This window comes from Truncatella angustata, assembly GCF_020726525.1.
Source record: "Truncatella angustata strain MPI-SDFR-AT-0073 chromosome Unknown BKA67scaffold_10, whole genome shotgun sequence".
In the NCBI taxonomy this organism is placed as follows: Eukaryota; Fungi; Ascomycota; class Sordariomycetes; order Amphisphaeriales; family Sporocadaceae; genus Truncatella; species Truncatella angustata.
Genome location: NW_025763390.1, coordinates 19,734 through 46,797, shown reverse-complemented (window position 1 = coordinate 46,797; position 27,064 = coordinate 19,734). Strand labels below are relative to the sequence as shown.

The 27,064-nt window shown below is 47.6% G+C and overlaps 6 protein-coding genes across 6 annotated transcripts; 4 read left to right on the top strand and 2 right to left on the bottom strand.

Moving 5' to 3' along the window:
• Positions 1–1,683: 1,683 nt before the first annotated feature.
• BKA67DRAFT_540765 (uncharacterized protein) lies at positions 1,684–2,647 on the bottom strand (the record flags this gene model as incomplete). The annotated part of the gene is made up of 3 exons (XM_046100824.1): positions 1,684–1,768; positions 1,935–2,167; positions 2,432–2,647. 3 exons carry the CDS (start codon positions 2,645–2,647, stop codon positions 1,684–1,686), a joined length of 534 nt encoding a protein of 177 aa, XP_045952275.1.
• Positions 2,648–4,007: 1,360 nt separating this feature from the next.
• BKA67DRAFT_668433 (uncharacterized protein) lies at positions 4,008–8,523 on the top strand (the record flags this gene model as incomplete). The annotated part of the gene is made up of 7 exons (XM_046108637.1): positions 4,008–4,028; positions 4,281–4,448; positions 4,533–4,787; positions 4,840–5,902; positions 5,972–6,046; positions 6,136–7,038; positions 7,244–8,523. The coding sequence occupies 7 exons, from the start codon at positions 4,008–4,010 to the stop codon at positions 8,521–8,523; spliced, it is 3,765 nt and encodes a 1,254-aa protein (XP_045952274.1).
• A 1,984-nt stretch (positions 8,524–10,507) lies between these two features.
• BKA67DRAFT_540763 (uncharacterized protein) lies at positions 10,508–13,474 on the top strand (the record flags this gene model as incomplete). Its single annotated transcript, XM_046100823.1, has 2 exons — positions 10,508–10,735; positions 10,793–13,474. The coding sequence occupies 2 exons, from the start codon at positions 10,508–10,510 to the stop codon at positions 13,472–13,474; spliced, it is 2,910 nt and encodes a 969-aa protein (XP_045952273.1).
• A 2,627-nt stretch (positions 13,475–16,101) lies between these two features.
• On the top strand, positions 16,102–17,595 carry BKA67DRAFT_540762 (delta12 fatty acid desaturase; the record flags this gene model as incomplete). Its single annotated transcript, XM_046100822.1, has 2 exons — positions 16,102–17,128; positions 17,189–17,595. The coding sequence occupies 2 exons, from the start codon at positions 16,102–16,104 to the stop codon at positions 17,593–17,595; spliced, it is 1,434 nt and encodes a 477-aa protein (XP_045952272.1).
• Positions 17,596–22,287: 4,692 nt separating this feature from the next.
• Positions 22,288–24,217, top strand: BKA67DRAFT_582294 (uncharacterized protein). The gene is made up of 2 exons (XM_046103981.1): positions 22,288–23,431; positions 23,483–24,217. Exons 1-2 carry the CDS (start codon positions 22,364–22,366, stop codon positions 24,005–24,007), a joined length of 1,593 nt encoding a protein of 530 aa, XP_045952271.1. The 5' UTR covers positions 22,288–22,363; the 3' UTR covers positions 24,008–24,217.
• A 209-nt stretch (positions 24,218–24,426) lies between these two features.
• On the bottom strand, positions 24,427–25,607 carry BKA67DRAFT_505398 (G protein-coupled glucose receptor regulating Gpa2-domain-containing protein; the record flags this gene model as incomplete). The annotated part of the gene is made up of 2 exons (XM_046097121.1): positions 24,427–25,191; positions 25,254–25,607. Coding segments are annotated over 2 exons (1,119 nt in total), but the record flags the coding sequence as incomplete, so codon positions are not given.
• Positions 25,608–27,064: the final 1,457 nt, after the last annotated feature.

The following is a 27,064-nucleotide window of genomic DNA, read 5'->3' as shown; positions in this document are numbered from 1 at the left end:
TGGCTGCCTAGACTCGTGGTGTGAGTGGTCATTTGTATGGTGTCTTCTTAGTATCATATAACTCCTCCTTAAATTTCGATCTGGCCAATCTCAAAGTGACCCCATCCAGAATGCTTCGGATAGCACTACCGTGCCACGGTCATATGTGGTGAGCGGATATTATAATGCAGTTTGCCAATCGCGCCAAGTTAGACCTCCTAATAGGGCATTGTGTGAACGAGGTACTTCTCGACGAGAATCGGCATACAAATAGCATCCGTGTTCAAATTTGTAGGCCAGTGACCAACAAGGGGCTTAGGACTCTAAAGACCCGAAAGGAGATTGTATCGACTCCCGGCGAGCTGCACAGTCTCCAGGTTCTACAAAGTAGTGGTATGAAGCCTGAAAAGTACTCGAAAGTGCAGGTGTATATATCGGTTGGCCTTCCGGGCCTTGGCAGCAATCTACAAGACCATCAGAATAGTGATACACATTCAATTGTAAGTATTAAGTAAAGTTGTATCCAGCTCCCGTTGCCACTGGGCGTATTTTGGGCGTATTTCCAGATATGAAGGACTTAACCCACAATCCTCAGGATTTGAGCAAAAGCCAAAGCTTCACTGATGGGGCACAGGAGCTATGACTTGCAAGTCGCATAGGTATAACAATACACTCTACAAGACTATGCATGTATCATTAATATTGAACTAGCTCCAATGTCAATGACTTTTGGTAACACAGTCTCACTTATACAGCAAGTGACTCGAAGTCGATGGGAGGAGAATAAAAGCGTGATGGAAGCACATAACTCATCCGAACTTCTTCCCGAGTCATATTATCAAGAACAAAGAGAGGGCTTGGAAGTACACAGTCGTCCACTCACCGACTCTGGAAACGAACTGATAATGCCGCTGCGGAAATTCCATTTCACGGAACAACCTCGGTCCCGACTGATTTGATCAAGTGATCAGCCACGGTACCATGCTTTTAAATTCGTGTGTTATCTACACTGAGCCTATTTTTGATTTCGTACCAGTGAAAACCCAGTTGATGCGTATGTCATATATCGTAGGGGAGAGCCATAAATTTGTACGCAGATGGTAGCAGTAGCCCGCACCCCAAGCTCACAGATGACTAGGCACTTGCAGGCACATGCGTCAAGATGCTACGACACCTCGGAGGAGTGGTAGGGACTGAATTACGGATTATAGGACTAATTATTATAGACGCATCCGTGATGCTGCTTATTCCCGGAGCGCGGCTTTTTCGCTGCCTACTGTGTACGCAATTGCTGAAAAGGCAAGCACAACTTTCATCAAGGAAAAGCGTATAGATATTGAAAGTGACTATCTAGTCTGCCAACATTGGCAAAACATGATGTAGGGAACACTTGTTTTCTGTATTTAGTTATACCCAACATTAGTTAAAGAGCATTACGTCGATATCTGCCATCTTCTCGATTTCCCGTAGACCGGATACAAGGAGAAAAAGTTCAAGCGGCTCCTCTGAGCTTTTTAATTATCTCCATTCCCCATGCTTTCGCCTTTTCATTTTTCTCTTCTGCCCTACAGTGTCGGAGCTTTTTGTAGTCCCATCAACCAGGCTTTTATTGAGGCGCAATTCTTGAAACTGGGTTCTATCGTTTCCTTCTGCTCCTTGATTGACTTCTTGATGGATTTCACCACTGTCTGGGTTTCCTTGTCGTCATTCACCACCGGCCGCAAGACACTCTGCGCCGCCTGTTTCAGTTGCCTTGTGGGCATTACGGCGACTCAGCACGCGAGCCCACCTATTCAGCAAACAGCCCAAGTTATCCAGCCCCGAGAAGGTAGCATCTGTTGATTATTGATAACGTAATTATGTCAATCTTTGCACAGGTCTGCCGTGTGCTTCCGAGCGAATCTCCAGTCACCGAACCGCTTGGTTTCACTCTCAGCGTTGAAACGTGTAACTACCTTGCCCCAGAATGCCTGATCGGGCTGAAGCTCGGAATGATTAAGCTTCTGTCACTGGTCAACACCTCTGGAGCAGTCTGTGGTGGTGGCATGTCTTCCAGCTTGATGGGAAGTTCTGCCGAACCCAACACATTAAGTGAGCCAGGAGCCTGAAAATTTGGAAGGCATCGATAATTCCTTGTAACGCTGTTTGTAGTTTCGGATTGTGGGTGGTTGTCGCCAAAACCGGTAACCTCGGCGGAAATTAGTTCATTTCGAATACAATAGAATGTTGGGTTGATTCCTTAAATATCATGTTGTGTTTGCTTGACGTGATTCTGTAAACAAAACCAAGTTTATGAGTCCGACGATGAAATGAAGACGTCTGGAGCAGAGACACTCGCCTGCCTAGGGAATTGTTGGAATCTGGAACAGAGAGATTTATTGTGCGGGAGTGTGTGAACCAAAGCGTCTTGAGGATTGAGGCCGCCATGGCTGATCATTCTATCGCAACTCACGGTTGTGCCAGTCTCCGTAACTGGCCCTATAGGAGGGAGTTCCTCTCTTATCCGGCGGACGACGCCGATAATATTCAGAACTGGTGTTATAGTTCTAGGAAACGTTAGGTTGATAACTATGGGAATAGTGACTCCCTTGACTCGAGTTTGTGGCTCTGTAGTTTGATATGATGGACAAATCTTGATTTTTTCTTCCAATAATGTTGCTTGCGACATATTTAAGAGTGATTGACTCCAGCTGGTTATACAGGTTCTTGGTATAAAGAAAACAGTGGTAACATACCAATGAAACCTTTTTTCGCATCAATTATTATGTGAAAAAAATACGTTCGGTTATTTTCGGCAAAATTTTTCAATCTTTCAATTTTTCAAAATTGCCAGCGGAGTAGTACAGGGTGAAAAGTTCACGCCGTTATGACTGCCACCGTGCTAATATGGGAAATATAAGTTCTGACCTAACACAACTTTTTGTTAGGATGCTTGAATTGCAATGCAAACAATAAGACAATCCATGGAATTAACCATTCGCGGTCGTCCGACAGCTACATTGTCAATAGAATTCTGCCCAATAACAATGTGCCGATGCCCGAATATGTTGTTGGCGGCCCAGGAGTTTCCGCACCGTAAGCAAGCGAGCAAAGATGTTCAGAAATAAATGTACTACATATCCTCAAACTATAGCACGAGGTGCTACCGTGCTCGTCACACGGCATTCCAGGCGAGACTATAATGCTAATAGTAAACCAACGAATATGGCTATCATGCTTGTTGGTACACGTTTCTAACCTTAGTAGACTAAGTCAAAATTGCCTTTGTTGTCTCGGTGCCATAGAACGTACCTTTTACAAAACCAATTACGCTCATCCTGCCACTATGTGCTCAAAACGCGTTCACATTGGGAAAGAAAAAAAAACCCCCTCTTCATTTTGCATTAATTATATGCTAACCTATTGCTTTTCACACCTCCTTGTGCCGTTGCGTTAACATAATGTACGAAACACATGAATCCCAAAAACATCCCTGTCATTCGTCGGGACAGCTAACCATACATCTAGCTCTTGTTGCGTTTGCATTCACTTCGTTGCATGCTTCTTTCAGGGAATGCCGTGCATCAGGCCACGCCTTGGGGGGGTTTTTTTCATTCCTTTTTTTTTCTTCTATTCTTTTGTGAGGACCCCTGCAAATACATCATCACGATCGTATGGACGCGTCGGATTTGCTTTTAGAGTAATAAGCAAACGGACTGCAGGTATTCCCATCCGTATCAGTTTACCTAGCTTGGGTTCACAATGTGCAACATGCATGTGTAGCCAATGGGAAGTCAGTAACATATTCCGCAAATGATCGATGGACCGACATGCAAGCCAAAATTACATCACTATAAGTGCTCCACTCATTGCCCTGAAATCCCTGAAACCATACCGGCCAGGCCATGTTTGATGCGTATTGCTGCACAATTTGATTATCTTCAACCAAAGAATGTCACTTCCCAAAGACCCGCTTGGCTTCTAAGTCAACAGATATTGCTAGAGAGATTATGTGGCAATGACTGCATAAGGGCCAGGGGCGTAATACCATGGTCCCTTGCGCCCAACAGGTGTGTACATGGACCGACGCAACCCAAGTACCGTACAAACAACACGAAATGTGCATCACAAAACTTTGCATATCCACTTTGGGCCTTAGAAAATGGTCCATTCAATGTACCTGATACTTAGATCAACCCAGAGCTGGACGAACTTGCTCAAAATAAATGCTCCTCCAGTTGAGCCCCACCCTATTTCATTTGAGAGTTTGTTAAACAGTCGGTCGGGTAACGAAACAGAAGCGATACCACTCCTTAAAGCAGATCCTCACGCGTATCTATACAGGGTCAGGCCTGAGACCAGGACCACCACATCCGAGGGAGCATGGCCTCTTAATGGCAGACATATCTTACGCTCTAATCTTGGGTGCATACAGGCAGCCTACTCCCGAACTTCTCCGGCTTTACACCTCAATGTTTTTGTGTGAACTGGTATGCAGCACGATTTTAAGTTCCAAATTCGTACTCGAACAATTGCGGTATCAATCCTAAATCTCAACTGCGACGACTTCACAGCGAGTGGTAAAGTTAGATACAATGTTCGCTCTCAAGCAGAATCATGGGCGATATCCGTTCGCGTCCAAAACCAAGTTATCTCATGGCTTGCAACCACTTTCTCCGATGCCATCATCACAAACCAACCCGGAATCAAATCTCATATCAGCTAGTGCCAAGTCATACAAAGCCCCAAAGACTCGGAGCAGTAGGAGACACCGTGATTACCCAAAAGTTGAGGGGGGCTGGAACGAGGCTGATGACACAGATGATACAGTAAGTAATGTGAGTCTGATAATCAACAAACCGTTGCTTAAACCTCTGTTAGGATTCTAAGGTTGTTTCCGAGTCATCACTACACCAACACCAGGAACTACCACTTGGGGATTCAAGTCCTTCCAATGCCACTGAATCCTATGTAACCCATGAAATCCCTGGGACTGGAACTTTTCGTGGAACTCAAGTCGAGGAGCATAAGGATATTGAGATTCTAGAGACTCTGCATGAGCTTCGAAATGTTCTACTCACATCGCCTCCCTCTAAGAGATTCCCCGATGAAGACTTCTGGACTGTGTGCAATGATAAGATAACACAGAAACTAAAGCAACCTGAGTTCGAGAATTGGTCACACTTGAAGAAGTGGGTTCACCGTGCCACGAACAAGCAAAGGGCTCGTATTCATGCTCCGCGTTTAATGGGAGGGTCCAAGAAGCAGGCTCTGATACATGACTGGGTTATATGCTGGGCATACTGGGAACTGTTGGTTCATGCTGCAAAGTACCGTGACTCGGTTGTTGAAGTCTTTGGACGAGGAAAATTACTGCAAATGCTTCGAAAGAAATTCTCGGTCGCAGAGTCTGAGACCAGCTTCATGCCTTTCATTATCAACGAAAGGCTTTGGGAAGGAATGCTGCGACGTGAAGCGAGATTACACCAACCTTATCGAAAGACTCGGCATATATCGCAGTGTTCCGAGGAGAGCGACTTAGCAGACTACGCCGATGAAGATATCGAGCGTAGCGATAATGACGGCAACCCCCCAGCGGATGATATTGATGCAATTCCGTCAATTGAAGTGCTTCAGGCAGCAAGCAGTGATGATGGAGACACGTATCACAGCAACGGCAATATCAGTTCCTCGATGATGGAACGCAAAGCTGGTCCAGAAGTACAATACACGCCTCGTACTTTGTTGCACACTTTGAAAACTTTTGAGGAAGAGGGCAAGCGTCGGGGCACTTTCCGAAAACTTGAAGAACATAGACCTTTGGACGGTGATTCCCCTTCTGCAAATTCTGATACAGAGCATGCCCTCACCGATGCAGGAACTAATCCTGGGCTCACAACACCAGCGAACACGCTGACTACCTCCCAGGATGGTAGTGGTAAGCGTACGTTACAGGCTCTCAATAGGACAATGTCGTTACCTCCGTTATCAGCAGCTGCTACGTTGCATCCAGAGGCGTTTGCTGAGATTATTGGATGCTCTGCCAGTACCGATCTGGCTTTTACTAAATCAGATGATCGCCCGGCGAGTCTGTGATTGGAACAGCAGTCCCTCCCCTAGAGCATGATTCTAATCAAACTTCCTCGCACTCGCTGCGCCGAAGTTGTACGGGTATAGGAACCGGGAAGAGTTCCCAGTTCAATGATGCCTACGTACGGGAATTTGGTCGACCTGGCCGGGAGGCTACTGCGCCTGAGATTCGACTTGAGAACCGGGATTTTGCACGGCGACAAGCCACAAGAAAAAGGAGCTCATTTCTCCCGGTCCATGTCGAACAGCTCCAGGCCTCTGTTGTTTCACACAGAACTCCTCTGGTGCGGACGGATAATGTAGGAGGAGCTTTACACAAGACTTTTGTTAATTCTGAATTACCTGTTGAAATCAATCTTGGAGCTCGAGGACAAGAGAACAATAACCACAGCCGGCCTATTGTTGTGACAACTCGTGTTTCAGGTCTCCCCAAACCGCCTGCTCTCTATTCTGGAGCTCGCAAGAATGTCCAGGCACCGTTTCGGAATGATCACGTTAACCATTCTGGCGTATCTCAAGCTCTTGCTGACGACGACAAAGACGATGACAAGAATATCGGCTCCACAATGCCGTCACACGAAGCCTATACTATGACTCATGCGCAGGGAAGGCCAGGCCCCATTGTAAGACAACCGCTCCATCAATTTCCAAGTACGACTTTCAAAAACACGTCTTCGCTGGCTTTGGGACAGCCTCCAACCAGAAACTATGCGGATCGCGCTTCTGTAGACAAATCTGCTCCAAAAGAAGCCTCGGCTTCCTTTAGCAAAACCACTGTCATCACAACTTTTGATAATACTAGGGGTGCAAAGGTAACAACTGAGCAGACTGCGACAAATGACAGAGATCAACAAGGCCGTATAGTGGCACCAATCTCTGACAATATGCCCAAGAAACGGAAAAGAAGCAAACGAAGATCTCAAGCAAAGACGCAGGCGGTTGAGCAACCAAGCGACGCGAAATCCAACGAATTGCTCAAAATATTGCAATGTAAGTAACATAAGTAACGCAGGCTTAGAATCCATCCATGCTCTCATAAATCAATTGTGCATCCTCGGGGACCATTACTAACTCGGCCAACGAAAAACAGACCCCAAAGAAAAAAGTGTAATTTGCAAATCATCGGCTCTTGCAAAACAGAACAAGGTTTCCTTTAGCCCTGTAATGATATCTGATATTCAGCACGATGTGCTAGCACGGCCAATCTTGACTACGCGCAGGGGTGATGATGATGATGACCAGCAGCGCCGAGATCAGAAACGGAAGAGAAACGAGTCAGGTTCAGAGCAACTTACGCAAGACCCAGATGATGCAGATAACCCTAGGAAGACAAAAAAGGCCAAAAGTGCTGACAAGAAGCAACGACCCAAGACAACCGAACAACCAATGAGCGAAGCTCATGCCCAACACTCTCAAGGTGCTGGAGTACCTGTTAGTAGAATGTATCCAGCTGGCGAAGAAGATTTTGCCAATAGGCAATGTACTATCAAGTCTAAACACCATAAGAAGGCAAAAAGGAAGGTGAATAAGTCTGGCCAAGATTCTACCATTACACATGACCTTTCCAGACCTGATCCGCTCCAGCCCTTGCCGACGGCACCAGACCCCGGACGACTGCACAATTCGGAACAACATGGGATCGAACAGCTTGTCCATCGGCGTAAAATGACTTGTACACAGTCCAGCCCACTTGGTCGAAGCATACGCAACCGGACTGGAGAAGGAAACACAGAGTCACTGCTGCAAGTCATTCCACCACAACAGGAAAGACCCAAAAGCCACACTAGTAACAGAGCGGACCAATACTTGGACCAGTTAAACACCAGCTCCAATCAAAAGCAGGTGGTATCTTTCGATGCTCTCAAGTATCGAGATTCCAGGCCCTTCCACAAAGTCACCAATCCAAGGAGCTCGATAAACAAACCTGTTCAACACGTAGATCATCATGGGTCTTGGTCACCACAGGAGCGTCCGAACACCACACACTGGCAATCTTCACCCTGCGTAAGACAACAACACAAACGCATGTATGCTCAGGGGCTTCCCCAAAAGTCTAATCGTAGCGGTAGCTGGGGATCAGGGCGGCGAATACCCAACACAGCGACAAGCAAAGCTAGCAGCAGCCTCTTCGTGAGTCCAGACACAGCCCAGCGGATGATGAGCACAATGTCTTCCAGTAAGCAGCCATACAGATCCCGAAAAAAGAAAACTCAGTATCATGGAACCCAAAACCATGAGCAAAAAACAAGTCAGAGCGCACACGTGCGGTCGGCCACTGTCGAGACGGATATGCTGTCTAACTCTGCTCCCACACCAGATCCAAGGCATGTGTTCGGTAAGGTGACCAAAATGGAGCGCAACATGGAACGGCTGGAAGAGCGTTTGGGAGGAAGATTTGAAGAAAGATTAGAACAGAGGCTAGGAAGTATAGCCAGGAACATCGTCACGCAATACCTTACTTCAATGGTAAACTAATCTTTGTCGTTGGAAGACGCGAATTTGTTCAAGTACTGGACAGTACCCGGCTCATTGATTGTATTACCAATCTTGCTATTCACAACTATTGAAGCCTCCGAGCATAGGTGGTATTATTCGCATGCATGAAACAAAAACAATTGGGGCCCGAAGTGAACACTCTTTGCAACCATTTCTTCCCGCCATTGTAGCTACAGTGTAGTTCCAGCTCGTGATGTAGGCAAACAAAATACGATTGACTTGTGTACCATCTACTCCGCTTTGTCCATGGTAGTGGTTGTTTCTGGCTCTGGTGGCTCATGGCAAATGGTTCTTAATCAACTGGTAAAATCTTGAGTATCATTGTAAGCTATTACTTGAGTTGCGTATGGAGGCTTAGCTTATGCGTACATGTTGTGAATCATGCAAAGCGAGAAAGCGGTGTTATGGGCTTGCAGGACGTAGGTAGTTGTGGTATGCCACCCCCACGCCCATCCCCACCCCTATGCATTGTGATGAAGGTACGGTGAGGTTTTGGAGGGAAGCATCAGCGTAGGTACACTTTTATGTACTTTATAGAACAGGGTTCCGCTTTCTTAATCAAGAGCTGATGCATATCTACGCCTGCATGACCTTTTTCCAAGGAAACTAAGTTAATGCATTTGTACCCTATAAGAAGCAACTATAGTTTCGACGAACATAATAGACAGGTGTTTTCTCAGAGTCTGTTATATTGCACTCGCAGTGAACTTTGAATCACATCTACATACTACATGTTAATCAATTAACAAACAATGGTTGACTGCGAACCGTCACTGAAGTTTTTTCGCCTGTTTGAGCAGCTACCCGTGGTGTATTGTGTAACTTGTTGCCAATGTGGCCATCAAGGTTTTGTTCTCTTTCCACTACAACCACGCTGACGCGACTTTCCGCAAGTAATCGCTTTTTTTTTTATTCTGGAAAAGAAGCAACCAGCACTGCGCGGGGATGTTTTCTCGGAAACAGAATTTCACTGTAGGACGATGCAGCACTAACCAGGGACAAAATGATGGCTGGACAGATGGTTAACCTAGGTCAGATTGTCCATCATTGCAAGTAGGTACGTTTGTCCCCCCCCCCCCCCCCCCCCTGTAAACATAGTTCTCATGTTAGGCAAAAGCTTTGTTCGAGATCTGATAGATAAATGATATGCACTTTTCATCCAAACACCGACTGCATCGTACAGAGCCGTGTGGAGAATTGCCGGCCAATGCGGATGCACGCTGTACTTGTCAGACAGTCAGGTAGGGGCACGTACATAGGTAGTTGAGTGATGTATTCATGTGTGTCTTCTGTAGCTGATTCTTGGCACTCCAAAGAGGCACTTGCAGAAACTTCTATGGAACGTCACGTGACTTCTAAAGCTAGTAAGGCCTGCTCCACCGTTCAACAGTACTGAGTCTTCAAGTTGCAACTCTGATTGGCACACACACTATTTGACTGCCACAAGCTAACTCTATCCGACTAACCTAGGTTAGAACCTCATATATACCAGACTTGAGTACCTGGACGACTGAAAATGATAGTTCACTCAAGTTGAGTGTAGCCCCACCCTAATTCTTGAGGTTCTAGTGGGAAACCGTTTGTCTGAATGAGATACGAGCACATCAAGTACAGTCGAGCCAGAGCAAGGATCCATGCTTTCTTGAGTATCAAGCCTATCGATTCTTCCTTTTTCGAGAAATACCCTCGTAGCCAGGGATAAGATTCGTCTGCCCAGAGAGACCAATGCTATACCTGAGTACATCTATGCCTATTGGAACACTCTTGATCATTTCCCAGCCATACCAACCCCAACCTTGTTCCCCTCTGCGCTTTCGCTATCGGCTCTTAAATAATGGCTTTCAAGTATTGGTTGCCTCACAATTTGAGTAAATGTATCCTATCTTTCACGTTTTGTTAATTTCCACGTCATCACACTTTTGTCATATTTTTGGCCTCATTTTGAGACGTCGCCACGGTGAAGATGCCGCGTGCTTCGTCAAGTAAACAGCGAGGCTTCCCTGCACCCATGAGGAAACCTAGTCCAGATATTCGACTGTTAGTTCCGCCACCCTCGTCATACATATGTCCTGACACTACTTCTCCATCGGATGCAATAATTTATGAGACACCAAAGAAGCGCAGAACCAAGCCAGGCTCGAGGATCAATCGTAAAAAGACACAGAGGATTCAGTTTTTGGAAGATGACTCGGTAAGCAAACTCATATAGTCGATGTATATTAAACACAGCTTACACCGCTACCCATAGGACCTTGAATTAACTTTGAAGGTCGACGATCACGGCAAAGATGTAGAGAGCCCCAACTTGCAAACTGTTGAATCGGATTGTAGGTCGCCCGTCAGTTTCAATGATGTGGTCCCAGCGACAGTGAGAGAGGGAGAAGGGTGCATTGGAAAAAAGTATATTAATGAAGAGGCGGGCCTATCGGTACTAGCAAACCATTCGGATACACTGCCATCCACTATAGGGGATCATCACAGAATGTATGACCTTGAAAATTCAGACGACATCTCGGTGGCTTTTGGCGATATTTTTGCAGAACAAGGCGATACGTCGGAAGTTCTGGTGACGCCACGGATGACAGAAGCGCAGGTCGCGCATCAAGAATTATTTGGACGAAAAAGATTTTTCTCTACGACAAGTCGCAGTCAGCAAGTTCGGCAGAGCCCTGCCCGATCAAGCAAACCGACAGCATCGGAAGAGACTCATAGATGTTCGCCGTCTGCAGCAGCTGAGGCCTCATCAGTTGGTTATAATGAGGTCTACTGCAACGGCTTGTCAGACGACAACAGCTCTCAGCACGAAGAGAATTTTCACACAGATTGTAGACTGTTTCCCATAGAACCAGATTGTGTTCCAGAAGAGGTATCCGGAGGGATGCTTGCTCCTCCATTTCACAAGTCTTTTGCTACACAGGGGCGTGGCGAGGACAACACGCACAACAGTGCTAGCCAGTCCGAATTACCGCAGCAGTCGGCAGTACAAGGCATTACATCTCCAAGATCGTTTGCTGCTATTAGTGGGACTTCAGCACATCACCACAGTCTCCTACAAGCCGCGCCAATTGACCGCCGATTAGAACCACATCCAGTATACTCTTTGGATACGATTAATGACTATGATGACCCATTAGGCGAGCTTGTGATCGATCCTAAATACCTTCCGGAAGGTTATTTTGAAAATCAACAGTCCTGTCCACCCATCTGCTACAAGAGCAACAACGACGAAACAGGACGGGAGATCTCCACACGCAGGGAGCATGTAAGAACCCCTGAACATTTGGCTCGTCAGAACACACCACCCAATGTACGGCAAGAAAACATGGAGCACGCGCGGAAGAAACCGCGGAGAGACAGCAAACTATTTTCTTGTTTGGACAAAAGTAAAGTATATGTCACAACCCACTCAAGTGCTGATCTGGCACTCGGCGGCGACAACAACACTTCCCCGCTTCGTGGATGTATCCAGCAGGAGATCAGCTCCAAAAGATTTTACGAGCCACTGGTTGCAAAGCAGTCACAGAGGCCAATTGCTCCTGAGCTTTTCGATAAACCCAGGCTCAACAGGAAGCACATCTATCCTAGTGACCGTCAGTTCGAGACATCATCAGTGGTTGGACATGCGGTGCGACCAAAAAAACAATTGACTATCACGACCAATCAATTACAGCCAAGTTGTGAACCTATACATATCAACACAATCAATAAGCCCAGTACAAGTGGTAATAGAGAAAAGATCGTGACTGGACGCGATGGAAACCGACAATCCAACCTGACAAATCAGCATTTGACAATGACTGGGACTAATGGATTAGGAACGCTTAAGCGGTTGCCAGACGAGACTCACATGTTGAGTAAGAGGCGTAGAAAGAAGGCCAAAAGGCAACTTAAACGCAGACTCAATGCTAACACGCGCAGTGTACCAGAGGCTCTGACCACGCACGACCAGCTGCTTTTGACAATACCTCAAATATCTACGCCACCCAACTTGATAGAGGTGAGGACAACCTCACCTCTTTGTTCTCCGAAGCTATCCTCCGGTGCGCGAGATGGCTTATTACCCCTTGCATTACCCACATCAACGTCACAAGTGACTATTGCAAACTGCGAGAGCCACAATCACGACGTGTTGTGTCCTTTACCGCTTGATGGGAAAGGGAAGGGGGCAGCAAAAGGCCCCAAGCAGGGGAGAAGCGTCTTCTCCACCAGCGAGAGCACTGTTCAGCAGCGGTTTGCAGCACCAAGAAGCAGACATAGCCTATCAGCAGCAATCTATGCAGAGAGAACGGATGACTCTCAAAGCACTAGGAGTTCGCAACTCGAGCCATACTTGGTGGATCGAAGCAATATACTCGCCAAGAAGAGAGATCCGCAGAATTTATTGCAACGTAGAGCTACAACCCCGGGGCATAGCCATCGATCGTTGGATGCGCACCTTGAGAACCCGTCAACCCTCATGCCAAATGAAGCTGGCCAGGTGGGCGAGCACCGTCGTCCTCCAAAGGGAGCTTTAGATCAGCGAAGTCTCCAGAAACCACCCTCCATGGAATCTTCTCACAGGCTCACTGGGATGGCTTGGCGGTTTAGTCGAGACGCTGGCTCAATGTCAACATCACAAACCCCTAGCGGCAATGCGAACGAAGCCAGTAGTTCGCTCCCGGTGCGGCATGACTCGCAGGATATCGGTCGGTATGCAGCCCTGCGATCTCCGAAAACAATATCAAGGCCAGCTGCAGTAAGGTATTTGGTTTGTGGCAGCCAGATCATCAGCCAAGCACCGCACTGCCATGAGGGTTTTGATACGATCGGCACTGGGGTTTGGATATCTCAAAGTCCAGATACCAGCCTTGTCCTGAAGAAACATAGGGAGCTTGAGAATCGTCTGGAGAAGTTAGAGAAGCTTATCGAAAAGCTAACTTCGGATTGCTAGCCCTAGTCCTTGTTACCCATGGTCTAAAATTCGCGGTCTCGTAACTCGTCACTTTCATCAACTAGACTACGGAGTAGTTAGTTACCACTTGGCACTCATTCCCTCCCTTCTTGAGACACTCTAATGGAATTGCGTTTATCGGTACCTACTACAACAATCCCAGACAAGCATATGTTTTACCAGTATCAATTTTACCATGGAAGACCCGTGCACAATACTCAGGTACTACATAGCTTAATCCAGATCCATTCTCATCCCAACCAGGCTACATGGTGATCACATGTTAAAATTCACCATTCAAAATTAAGTCTTTGTTTCTAAGTACGGATACAATTACAAAACCAAGCCGTCCCCAACAAATATATCAACGGAATCCTCCATTCGTTGACCACAGAGCCTTTCATCACTGTCTACTAGTACATAAATTACAACATGGTTCCCGGTGAAAATCGCATGACAATCAGAAGCTGATCGCGCGGTTTCAATCTGTTAGGATTCCTACCGTGCATTCTTCTGGAAGCTTTGTGCAATGACCGAGAGTTGAGGTACCCCACGGCTTACCGCACGTGGCTTAGTTGGAGGGCAGGGAGGAGTCAAGATGCTAATGGAGCTTGAAAGTCGGGAGACAGGGGTAGCGATCTCAACATTTTGTTCGGCTCGGCAGAATTTTCTAGGTTCCCTAGCTGCGGCTGCCCCAACAAAAATAGCACCCTTGTTAGTGTTGGACCCTCTCTCTCCCCAGTGGGCCCCCAAACCCTGCATTTCACGATTCTAGATCAGGGGTACATTCAGATTCACGACCATCTAGTTGGGTTGAGGGGCAATGCACCCATGATAGTTGAGAAATCCTTAGGGAGACCGCACATTACCAAGTGCAAGAGTATCCTTTCATGTTGACAAACTGGATTAGGATGTAGGATTTAGTGTATCGAAGGCGAGTGAATAGTTAGCTGAGTAATCGATATCCCACGCATAGTTTGCTTGTGCAGCACGCAGTAAGCCACCAAGGTACTTCCGTACTACCGTGGTATCACCATGGCTTAAATGACCGCAGCAGATTGCACATTGGACTTAATAACCCTCAGTGTATGCCATGAATCTCAATGAATAGACACGACTATCTATAAGCTTACGTGAGACACCAAACACCCAGAATGAGAGATATCATTAAAGCAAGTACAGCATGGTGAGGAGTCGGAGTGTATGGCAAGAACTTTCCAATCCATTAGTCTGACGGAGACATGTCACTTTCACATGAAAATGTGCGTGCCGAATCGCCATTCGCCAATCGGAGTGACCAATTCCAAGCCTAGCGCATAATACACGCACACTGCACACATGTGGTCATGGTACAGGAGAAGCATGAGAAGATGGGCGTGATGGTGGTTCATGGCAAGTACCTGGTACTAAGCAGGAAAGGTTCGATGCAACTCGCAGCACTCCATTGTTTCAACCAAGACAGACGTGATTGTCCGCCATTGAGACAGGTCGAAGCTACATACGTATGTAGGCTGGTAGGACGGTGATCTTTCCGCCTCAATCCAAACTGTGTTCTGCAAGAGATTACCATCGTCTGGCCCAGGGTGTGGGTTTTTTTTTCTGCAGTATTTAAAGCAATGCTTCAAAGCGGTGAGAAGTGTGAACGACTGGCAAAGAGCTAGGCGCTCCACCATTGTATGTATGTAACGAAACAACATACTACCTATCATAAATCATACACAAGTCGTCATCGATAGCCTCAGCTATGAAGGATTGATCATATCGATAGTACTATACGAATTATGCCACTATGCATAGGAATGGTTTATGTGAATGAAGCCTATTCGACGTCGTCTTTTGAACACAGAGCACCTCCAATTGAGATCACTGGAGCGTGGTAGGGCAGCCCCGTTCCGAGGGAAGAGACATCCCTGAGATTGAGCTACAGTAGCATCACGGGTCTAGCTTCTCCTCTACAGTAGCGCCAAGCCCCAAGCCCTTGTCTAGCCCGCCTGGCCTGCCGCTGGTGAGTTTCTTGCCCCAGATTCCACCGCGAAGAAAACGAAATTTCTTCCGTTGAAGAGATCCGCCTTTTCGCCATCCGCTTGTGCTTGGAATTGCAGCTGTTTCTCATTGGTCCAATGCTTTACATGCGTGAGAACAAATCCCACCACAACTCAAAGCACAAGTCAAGTGATCGGTAGAAAGGGGGCCCAGTCTGTCCAACGCCTAGCCAGTGGTGGTACCAAGTATATATCAGTTTCCTCCCAAGTCGGCACTCAGCATTTGAATCTCTACTTTTTCACTCTGGTCGTACGTGCCATTGTAGATAATTGCTACTTCGTGGTTGCACCTCGTAACACCAAGTGAGCTGTTGGTCAATACCGAGCCTAATCCGCCAAGTCCAACTTTGGTACGCATCCCAACAAATTATACACAACGTGTTGAAACTGCACACTACACCCCCAGAACTTTTCACGGAGGCACCTTGTCGAAGTACTACCTCGGTTCAGTACGCCACTGACAGATTATAATATTTTCGTAATTTGCTGGTTCGAATTTCGATCAACTGTTTTTCAGGCTGCTCTGCCACCTCATTTCTCGTCCATTCAGTGGGAAGGATCAACCTACCAACAAACACCAGAATCATGGCTTCCTCTACTGCCACTGCCCCTCGGCAGAACCCGGCGCTTCGCCGTACCATGACGTCCACCACGGCCGAATCGGACGTCTCTTCCCCTTCGACTGCCATGGCCTCCCCTATGGACTCTCCCAGGCCATCGGCTTCTTCGACATCCCTTTCCTCCATGTCTTCTATGGACGAAAAGCCTTCTCACGGCAAGCTCATCGACACATACGGCAACGAGTTTGTTGTTCCTGATTACACAATCAAGGACATTCACGATGCTATCCCGAAGCACTGTTTTGAACGGTCAGCCGTGAAGGGACTGTACTATGTATTTCGGGACATTGTCCTCCTCGGCACCACTTTCTACGTATTCAACACCTATGTGACGCCTGAGAACATTCCCCAGACTCCCATCCGCACAGCTCTCTGGGGTCTTTACAGCATCATGCAAGGTCTCTTCGCAACCGGTATTTGGGTCCTCGCTCATGAATGTGGACACCAATCCTTCAGCACTTCCAAGGTTCTCAACGATACTGTCGGTTGGGTTCTCCACTCGGCACTGCTCGTCCCTTACTTCAGCTGGAAGATTTCGCACGGCAAACATCACAAGGCCACCGGCCACATGGAGCGTGACATGGTCTTTGTGCCGCGTACTCGTGAACAACAAGCGTCTAGACTCGGCAAACTAGTCCACGAGCTTGGTGAGCTTGGCGAGGAAACACCTATTGTCACTCTCATCCATCTCATTGGCCAACAACTCATCGGATGGCCCAACTACCTGCTAGCCAATGTCACTGGCCACAACTTCCACGAGCGCCAGAGAGAGGGTCGCGGTAAAGGCAAGAAGAACGGGTTCTTGAGCGGCGTCAACCACTTCAACCCATCCAGCCCTCTGTATGAGGCCAAGGATGCCAAGCTCATCTTGCTTAGCGACGTCGGTATCGCGATCACCGCCACTGCCCTCGTATATCTTTCCAAGATATTCGGCTTCAACAACATGCTCGTCTGGTACTTCATTCCCTATTTATGGGTCAACCACTGGCTTGGTAAGTAGTAACTGCCTCTGTATCTAGTCAAGAGTCTGCTAATAAAGCTTGTTTCAACAGTTGCTATTACTTTCCTTCAGCACACCGATCCCACCCTGCCCCACTATACTCCCCAGTCGTGGACATATGTCCGTGGCGCCGCCGCTACCATCGATCGCGAATTTGGTTTCATCGGTCGCCAGCTCCTCCATGGAATCATCGAAACCCACGTTCTTCACCACTACGTTTCCACCATCCCCTTCTACAATGCCGACGAGGCTACCGAAGCCATCAAGAGGGTTATGGGACGCCACTACCGTGCCGACACAAAGAACGGTTCGTTGGGATTCCTCCAGGCTATGTGGCGCAGTGCCCGTTGGTGCCAGTGGGTTGAACCTAGCGAGGGCGCCCAAGGTGAGGGCAAGGGTGTCTTGTTCTTCCGAAACAGGAACGGACTTGGTACGAAGCCCTTGAAGACTGTTTCGTAAACGACTATCCGAAAATTACTGGTGTGTTCATTCCGGTTGTCAGAACAAGCTTGGCTTCGATCTGTTATACAATAGTAGACCGGAAATACATTGTCTCCAGCCAACTTCAATTTCCGTTTTGCTTCCTGTTTGTCGTCATTCGGCTTTGGGGCGTTGGGTTGACTTTGAGAGCTTATATTATCTCGAAAATTGGTCTGCAAGAAATACTGAGATAATTGTCTAGAGTGGGCAGATGGATAAGAGCAAGACATACTAGATTTAGACAAATAAACGGTGAACCTGTTCATACCTTCTGCACAACCTGCACCTTGCTTAAGTAAAGAGCTTGTTGAGTGTTCCTACTACTTGACATATGCAAGCTTCTCAAACAAAGCATGTGAGACAAGCTAACCTTTGTATCCAAACATATCAACTGTAATAGTAGTCAAAACTCAACTGCAATGTGTGTCAAATTGATCCGGAGGATTGTATGACTTATACAGAATTATGATGTCGCAGAGTGGGGTGAGTAGGCTGTGCCCGTCTACGGTGAATGAAGCCGGATACTCCGGATCGCAGCCCCCTATCACAATGCGACCTTGCGGCCTCAATGTACGATTACCGGCCCATAGCAGGGCCCATAAAAGCCGATACCATGGCCAGACACTGAACCAGGCGCGTCCTTAGGGGGAACCATATGGCGAAATCAGAGCAGTGTGTTTTCGTCACCTCCTATACATAACATATATTCGACCCAAACCACACAGGCCGGTATAGAATGATTAAAGCTTGGCAGTTGGCAAGCACAGATTGTGGATTTATACACTTTATTCCTACGTAGGGCAGGTGGACGAGAGTTTCATTCTTCATTCTGGCCACCACCAGACTTCATGTCGCACCTGAGTGGTTCAACCATCACCATCAACCAGGATTTCTTGTTAACTGCCCATAACTTTGTGGTGCACTGAAGCGAGCGCATAAGCTGGAGCCAGCAAAGACGTGAAGGGCCCCTGTGACCAAGTTTGTGAGGTAATTGTTGCCAACAAAGCCTCCCAACGGTTTATCATGAGTTTACTTTCAGCCATTGTATATTCATGACAATGCTTACTGCGCTAAATCCGGATCAGAGACCCCATACACTAACTGCCGGAAGTCACCTTCTGGTGTACCCAGGTTCATCTGCGGGTAAGTATCGTGCTCACATTTTTATTTTATTTTCTTGACTAACCTTAGGGTCCTACATAAAATCGACAGGCTTCTCTTGAAATCAAGCACATATTAAGTACGGTACATATGTTGTGAAACGGACTACACAAAAGCAACATTTTGCAGCCCCCTGGTGAACCTTGTTACTCTTCCCAACCTCTCAAATACCTGGTTGGTTGCCCACACATTGAAGGTTTCTTGACAATATCTCGAGGTATGACAGCAACAAACGGACCCACAAGTGATCTTTTTGGTCCTTTTTTTTTTTTCTTTTCTTCTTCTTTCAATTAAAAGATCAGACTTGGAAAAACGCACTAGCATACCGTAGTCGCGCTAGATTCTCAAGAACGCGCTTGACCTGCCACCTCTAGTGGGCAGCATCGTCAAGTCTGTGACCATGCAAATAATTACTAGAACTTTCAGCAAGTGATTGGCCACAAGGACAATTGAAACAATCGCGATTGTTGCTGCAGAATTCACACTGGGTCACCAAGTGTTGTTCTTCGCTCGTTGATCCCACCACCACTTCTCATATCCCCATAGGTTGATAGCTTCCTTTGCCTGGACAACACCAAGCTTGACATCGCCAATCCTTTACAGCATAGTTCATTGTATTTTGTTTTCAATTTCCCCTGATTTTCACTTGGCCTCCCTAAACGCTATAGTCCAAATCTGATTCCACGCGACGTACTCTTCATCATTGAAACACCAATCCCGAAGAGCGCGATTTTACGCTCATTGTTCTCACTTTGCGCTCGACTTATCCTGTCTATTGGCACAGGAGCTTTCTGATGTGAGAATCTGGAAGACCATTCAAATATTGGCTTGAAGACACACGGGCATACTTTTTCACCTTCCTACCGTTACCATAATTAGGTGCCATGGATGGAGGCGATGCAACTAGCACCAAGGACATATCTGTCCGCGTCCATATCTTTTCTCGTGGGACTGTTACAGATAAGGCAGCAACACCGCTCAAAGCTTACAGACTGCGATTGAAGAAGGCCTCGAGATTTTCTGAACTTGCCAATGTTGCACTCGCCAGATATGCCAAGGATGACCCGTCAACAGGAAAGCAAATGGAGATCGTTCACATCCTCGACGAGAAGGATTGTGCAGTGGATTTGGATGATGCAGTAGATATCATCCAGTCTGGAGAGATCCTCAAACTTGTGATGACAACTCGTCAGGATGCTGCCTTGTCAAGCACCCCAAATGATGTTAGCCACCATGCATTCGATCCTAGAATGTCCTGCTGATCTGTGTTGACAGGAGACTTGTGGATTAACCGCCGCTCAGCGACGTCCAAATCAGACGCCTGCTATGAAAAGTCTTAGTCCACGAACACCATTATTTCGTTCTGCATTTACCCTCAAATATTCCCACCCATCTCAGCGGTCCACCAAAGCAGCTTCCCAAATCAAGCCGTCACCGCCACAGACGCCACAGACAATCGCAGCCAAGCCAGAAACAGAGACACCGAAGAGTGCTTCAGGCAAAGGTTCTGGGGGTAAACAAGACCCCTACGAAGTCCCGTCTGATACTGAGCATACCGTACCGCACAGCAGCATAAGGCATCATCCACTGCTTACCATTCGAGATACATCAAAGAGCAAGGCTCAGGCTACAGTCTTGATCCCGCAATCGACACCGAAATTCCACCAGCCTACGCCTATTGCAACACAACGACAGGCTGCACTACGGAACACTAAAACGATTCCCAGGAATGTTCAAGTCATCTCGATCGATGATTCAACATCATGTTCCGATGATTCTGACGACTCAAGTTCCTCTAGTGAGGATAGGAAGTCATCGCTGCAATGTAAAGTCCCCAAAGCGACCAGTGGTCCTCCGCAAGATCGCCTAATGGCCCGTGGAAAGCGCTCTGACTCGTACAGTACCAATGTACACCTCGACATCATCGCAGAGAAGAAAGACGATGAATCAAAGGCGGATCAGCGAGGGTCGGCATATGTTGTGAAGACTTCGCAGGCCAGGGCACCAGTATATCACAGGAAGGAAACACCAGCCATGATCGATTGCAAGGCAAATAAAGCCATTGCTTCATCTGCGTCTTCAGTCAAGAGTACGAACAGCTCGAAGAGCTTTAAGAGCACTGGATCGCTGGCTTTGACCCCATCGCGAGTAGCTGAGTCACTGAAAAAGTACAAGGACAAGCTTCGGCGCGATGCCGCTGATCAAGAATGGGGGTCAAATCTGGCCGCACAACGCAAAGTTCAAGAGGAGCGTGCTCGGAAAGAGGCAAGGGAGGAAGCCAAACGGAACTTACCCAGCGCTGCAATTGCACATGTCAAGAAGCTCACTCGTGCCAAGTCAAGTGGTAAAGGCAAGCAGCCGTTCACAATAACGCCCAAGTCGTCATGTATTCCAGCTAACATGTACAACAGGTTCAAAGCCACCAATCCCAAATTCGTTCTTTGTTGAGACAGAGCATTCTGGCGAGGATCTGGGTAATTTCAATACTAGCACCGCACCACTTCCTGTTGTGCCTGGTGTAACACCTGACGGTTGTTGGGCACCGCCTAATACTATCGCATTGCAACGCTCTGCTTCCCTATCTCAAGTAATACCACTCACCACGGAATTCAAACCTATCAACAAACTGTGGTCTACTCACCAAGCTGTCTCAGAAGTTCTACCAATCACGAAATTCGGGGCAGGGTATTCACAAGAAGTACGGGATGCATTTTCGGATTCCGAGAACTCCGACGTGAGCGGCCCGCAGAACTCTATGTTTGAGGATATTACAAACCAAGAATTGGAAAACGAGGTGGATTTGAAACATCACAAGGCCTTTTTGCGGTGGTCCAGGACCTACATTACTAGATTCCGGCCCCATATGGGCTATTGTTCTGTGGCTGATGGCCCCTTCGAAGGTCTTATCCAAGGTGGGCCGAAAGACGGACAATATTTGCCCGGCTATAAACCACCCACTTCCGAAAAGATTGCTCAGCTAGAGAAGACCGCAACACGAGTCCGCGAGTCGAAAGAGGCCGACTCGTCCGAGTCTGATTACGCCGTATCCGCTGTCGCTGAGAGCGAGTATGATTCTGACAAGCTCCCAAATTCCAATTCAAAATCCACCGCCACTGCATCATCGACGGATTCAGATTCGACATCAGTTCTCATCCTGCGACAGTTGTGCCAGGAGATACCACGGATCAGTCAAGAGCTCAGCCCGCTCATTAGTTCTAGTTCCTTCAGACCGCCGAGAAATCCATATGTTCCTATGGAAACGCCTACTTGTCGACACTCCATACAGCTGAACTCCGTCCAGGAGGGAGCAGAGCTCTGTGTTGTAGCGAAGCCTGAACCAAGCATCTCTACGACAGGTGTGGAGCCGACATCGCCGGTTGTGAAAGAAACGCCAAGGCGCAGCAATCGGTTGTATCATGACACGGACCTCGATGTCACACCAAGTTTCGAGAGGGCATTGTCCCAGGTCGAGACACCAAGTACGAGATCACGATCTCAGAAGGAGACGCCGATAAACAAGAAATTTCCCTCAAAAGGATGTGTTCGGCCTGTGGGAGCCAGCCAGATTGTGGTTAAGATTCCCCAGATGACTGTCGCATTGCAAGCCGAATACGAGAAAGTCCCCGGACTTACAGAGAATGGAATGCCTGTTGCCCATCTACGATCTTTCAAGGATATCAACAACGACTATGCAGATGACAGCCGAGTCTCGCAAGATTCCGGTGTTGCTGCAATCGAACTAGTCTTGAACGCATCTCCATCATGGCTCACAAGTCCCACCAAGGTTGGTTCCCAGTCATGTCATACACCAGGCAGACTACCATACGCTTTGAGAGGTCAAACTGGGAGCAGCCCAGCAAAAAGAGAAACTACAAACTTCAGGACGCTTAAAGTCGACGAGACTAAGCACCAAGATCCGACCTATCAGCCTTCAGAAGCAGAGAACCCATCTGAAAGTTCCGACTCTACCGAATGCAATGTCTCGAAATTGATTAAAAAAACGCGCGTGGATGCGACAGCTAGACAGGCGTTGCAACACCACAACCATGTCACCCAAGGTCATAATATATATTCTCCGAGGACCGCAACGATGTCAACCGGAGGAAGGCGCGCTCGCAATTTGTCCACTGTTATGCCGGCCCTCATTTCGTCTACTCCTATACCAGCGCCCAGCATTAATGATTTACTGCAGAAGATCAGACACACTGTATCGCCCAGTCATTCCCAAGCTGCACTCAATGCTCGAGAAGTAGCAAAATCCCCGTTAGAGCCGAAGACTCCTAATCACTACCAAAATGTGGTGGGTCCGAAGAACTTTTCACTTGCACCTATAACCCTAACTGCTATGCTGGCCACTACTTCAGAAAAGAATGTCAACGACACCGATCCGAGACCAGACAGCAAAACTCGCAAGAGGAAGCGTCGTGATGATCGCGATGTGGACACGAAGATATCCGGTCACATTCCCAAGAAACAGAAACGGCAGCGAAGTTTGAAGAAGCATAGATTATTGGAGAAGCGCAAGGATAGAGCACGTAAGGCCGAAGGAGGAGAACAGTCTTATCGCAACAAAGACATCGACGGCAGGCAGGGCAAACCGAACACACCAAGTCAGAGCCGCGACAACATGCTAGACAAATGTATTGTTGAAACGGTATGTTGTTATAAATCGTCAAAGGTTGAAGTGCACTCTAATGATTTCTAGTCACACTCCGCCCATGGGCGAGCTTCAACAACCTTCAACTTTGAGCAACACATACAAACTCCGAGCGATGTCGCTGGCCATCCCCATACAGTAAATCCGCAAGCGCCACCAACTGGAAATGATGTGACAGCGGCACGCAGGTATTCGGGGAGGACTAAGAAGGTCCAAAATCAAAAGAGAAGACTGTTTAGTCTAGGCGTTGATGTAAACAGCAAGGCGGTGATGGCAGCACCAGAATATCCTGCTTTGGCACAAATATCGCTGGGCACAATGCAGAACTTCAAACGCAAGGCAATGGAGTTGAGGCCTAGCCTCTATGACCATAGTCCTACTCTTCCCGTTTTAACTGTCAAACCAGAGCCTCCCGAGGAGTATGATGCTACGAGTTTGGACCAGTCCTTGGGCGTTTTGACGAGAAAATCCGGTAGCAAGGAAGCCAAGAATAACAACTCCAGGGCCGCAAGGAAGAAGCTTCTATCACCACCCATTACTTCGCGGCCCTCTAGTGCAGGATCGAAGATGTGAGGTGGTCAGAGCGGGAAGGTGGAATGCATTTCATAAATCATACCCTGTACGAATAATGGCAGACTGGCGTTCGATATTTCGTATTGGAAGGCAGCACCAAGGTTCACACTTTGCAGTATTGTTTCAAGCTGCGTCGCAACGCTTGTTGTTTTGTTTGAATGGACAAGCTCCCAGTACAATGTGTTCATACATTGCTATTTTAACATGGGCAAATTGGGAAGTCTAAAATTCAAGTTAACTGGATTTTCGAGTGAATCGTAGATTGACTGCGTTACAGAACTATATAAGCATTGAACTGATTATGCCTGGGACCTGCCATAGCTCCTAGTCCGTGATTTGCACCTTTACTTTATTGGAGCTACATACTTCTATCATTATCGCGTTGCAGTCTATGCCATGCCTTGCATCTTCCTGCAGTCCGACTCAGAAGCTTCTTTATCTAAACTACCAACAGAGAGTGCTGGCTCTTTGTTGGATGGGTCAACCTCTACGATAACACTCGTTACAGTATCCATCTGTATCTCGTTGATCCCGGCACCTCTCAGTGACTCTTGGCTGACACTGCTCAAAGCTCCCGGCCATCTCTGACTTCCGCCGCCCCTGGACGTTTGATGCTCTCGGTCGCTGCCGATCTTCCACCAACCCCCACGATTTTGTCTTCTTTCACCAGTATCACGATCAGCCCTGGATCCTCCCTGGACCCATATCATGTTACCATAACGTCTCGTAGGTGGTGTTCTCATGAATGCAAAGGTGCTGAGACCCGTATCTGCCGAGCCCGGCGATGGCGCAAAAATGATCGAGCTACGGGTCCAAGAGAACAATACAACATCCAGCCAGCCGTTTGATGCAATCATCGAACCTGCGAAACAGAACAACTCAACACTCACTTCTCTTCCTGACATTGTCGCCACTCGGAATAGCGCGAGGGGAGCAGTGCAGAAACCGTATATGACGGGGTATATTAAGAAGCCTGGATGAGTGCCCGCAACTTGCTCAGACTCCGCACCGGACGCAATTGCGGTGACCGCTCGCCCATCGCGAGAGAATCGAATTGGGTTATCTTGGCGCCGAAGAGAGAAAAAGATCAGGATGTATAGTCCGCTAGTGAGGGCCAGAGAAACAAATATCCAAATATAATGAAGCCAAAGACGAAGGTTCTCGTATCTTACATTCATCCAGCACTGTAATTGAGTATTAGAAATCATATCTTCTGGTGGTCTCTGAGTATCAACGGCATCCTTACCCAAGCAACAGCACGGACATACAAGCCTCCAGCGTCTCGTCCATTGTTCGTGAGCACAACTCCAACGATCGCGAGGGCATATATGAAAAACCATAAGCCTCCAATTGTGAGGTAAAGAAGCCATTGAGGTGGTTGGTAACCTCTGACAACCGTCAAGTATGTATGGATAGCGATAGCGGTGATGAAACAGCTTGCTGCTAGGTCACCTGTCGATATAAACCATCCCTGTGCCCAGCATGTCGAAGTGCCAACGAAGACTCCGTTTGACGATGCCCAAGACACATTCAACAAGAAGGCCATCGACTGTTGCATTTCCGCAAACAAAAGATTATAGACCAGCAGTAGGAATTGATTCAGATGCCTCCCTGCAGTATCAGTGTTCGCTCGTGCATCCGTTGCGACCGTTCGTGTAACAGTTGTCTGCTTGACACCGAAGTGTATCTGCGACAGTCCGAGCGATAGGTCTGTTGTGGCGGCGTGGTGCCCGTTCTCTCGAGGCGATGCATCGGTAAAATGCCATCTTATCAACTTGACCGTGAGGTATGCGAACAAAGTAGTAGTGGTGATGAATGACAAGAACCCGAATGTGGCTACCGCGATGAGACCACTATGATGACTGGTTGGCAACGGGTACAGTGAGTCGCTGGCTTGAAGAAGAACCGACACCATGTTGTCGAAGACATTGCCTATAGTTGAGAATTATAAGAGACTATGTCAAATGAATGCACGGTGTTGACTTGGTAGCCTGCCGAGCGATCGGGAAGGCGAAGAAGCAAGATCTGGTGGCGCTACTTCTGGAATGAAATCGAGCCAGAGTAGTACTTATCACACACAACGTTGCAGAGAACACAACACGCTTATGCGCAGTAAGACGAAGGATGCCGGATGGATGCTATCCCCCCATAAACTGGGGGGGGTTACCATTGGTGAGCGATTGAATTATGTGGCTTGCCAAGCGAGCCTTAGAGAAACACTGGCGTGATTAGTACGGCATTCCGCCAGTAGGAAGGTGGTATCAGATATTGCCCTCAACGGTCCCTTGCCCTGATCTTGTCAAGCTTGGAAAAGGACGACATGGGAATAGGCTTTTGACTAAGCATTCCATGATGACCCCTGGCGCTGTGTGATGGTTCACAGGAAAGGCTACTCGGCAGGCACCGACATGATTCCCACGTGGAAAATGAACACCGTTTTCTATACCATGGACGACGACCTCCACTCACAATACTTCATATGACTTGCGGTTATGATGCACATCCAAGGCCGCGCACACTATGCATTAAAACCAGCGCTTCTGAGAACTTCAATCCAACAGCAAGCAGTCCGTTTAGCCTCTTGTATGTGGAACTCAATCGAGACTTAACTTTATTTGTTCTATGCTCCCGAAGGTGTCAGTTCGTTCGATCTATGCTCAGCCTGCATGTTATATCGTGATCTCCAAAATTTGAAGAAAAAAATTGATGTGCGCGATGCAGCCCAGCTTCAGGAATGACATCCTAGCTTTCAGCTTGTCACGCTCCGGCCGAAAGTACTTTTGTCGGCCTGGCCGCACTACCCCAGCTGCTTTAGCGCTCAGCTGAACCCAGGTACACACGGATCCGTGTGTAACTTACTTGGTAGAGCAGTCAAGAGTTGTGTTCTAGGCCCCACGACCCGCTAATCATAAGCATAGCCATGTGGATAAGTGCGCGAAAGTCGGAAAGCTTTCAAAACTTTACTTTGATCACGACTCCACTAGTAACAGATACGTGAGGGTAATAAGCTCGAGGTCGCTTAGACAGATCCCACACGTCCAGGCGCACGCTTCAGTC

Bases quoted from the DNA above. Each gene is read 5' to 3' on its own strand.
- BKA67DRAFT_582294 (XM_046103981.1), top strand. From the start codon at position 22,364: ATGACTGTCGCATTGCAAGCCGAATACGAGAAAGTCCCCGGACTTACA. The intron at 23,432-23,482 runs GTATGTTGTTAT...AATGATTTCTAG, and splicing joins ACAAATGTATTGTTGAAACG to TCACACTCCGCCCATGGGCG.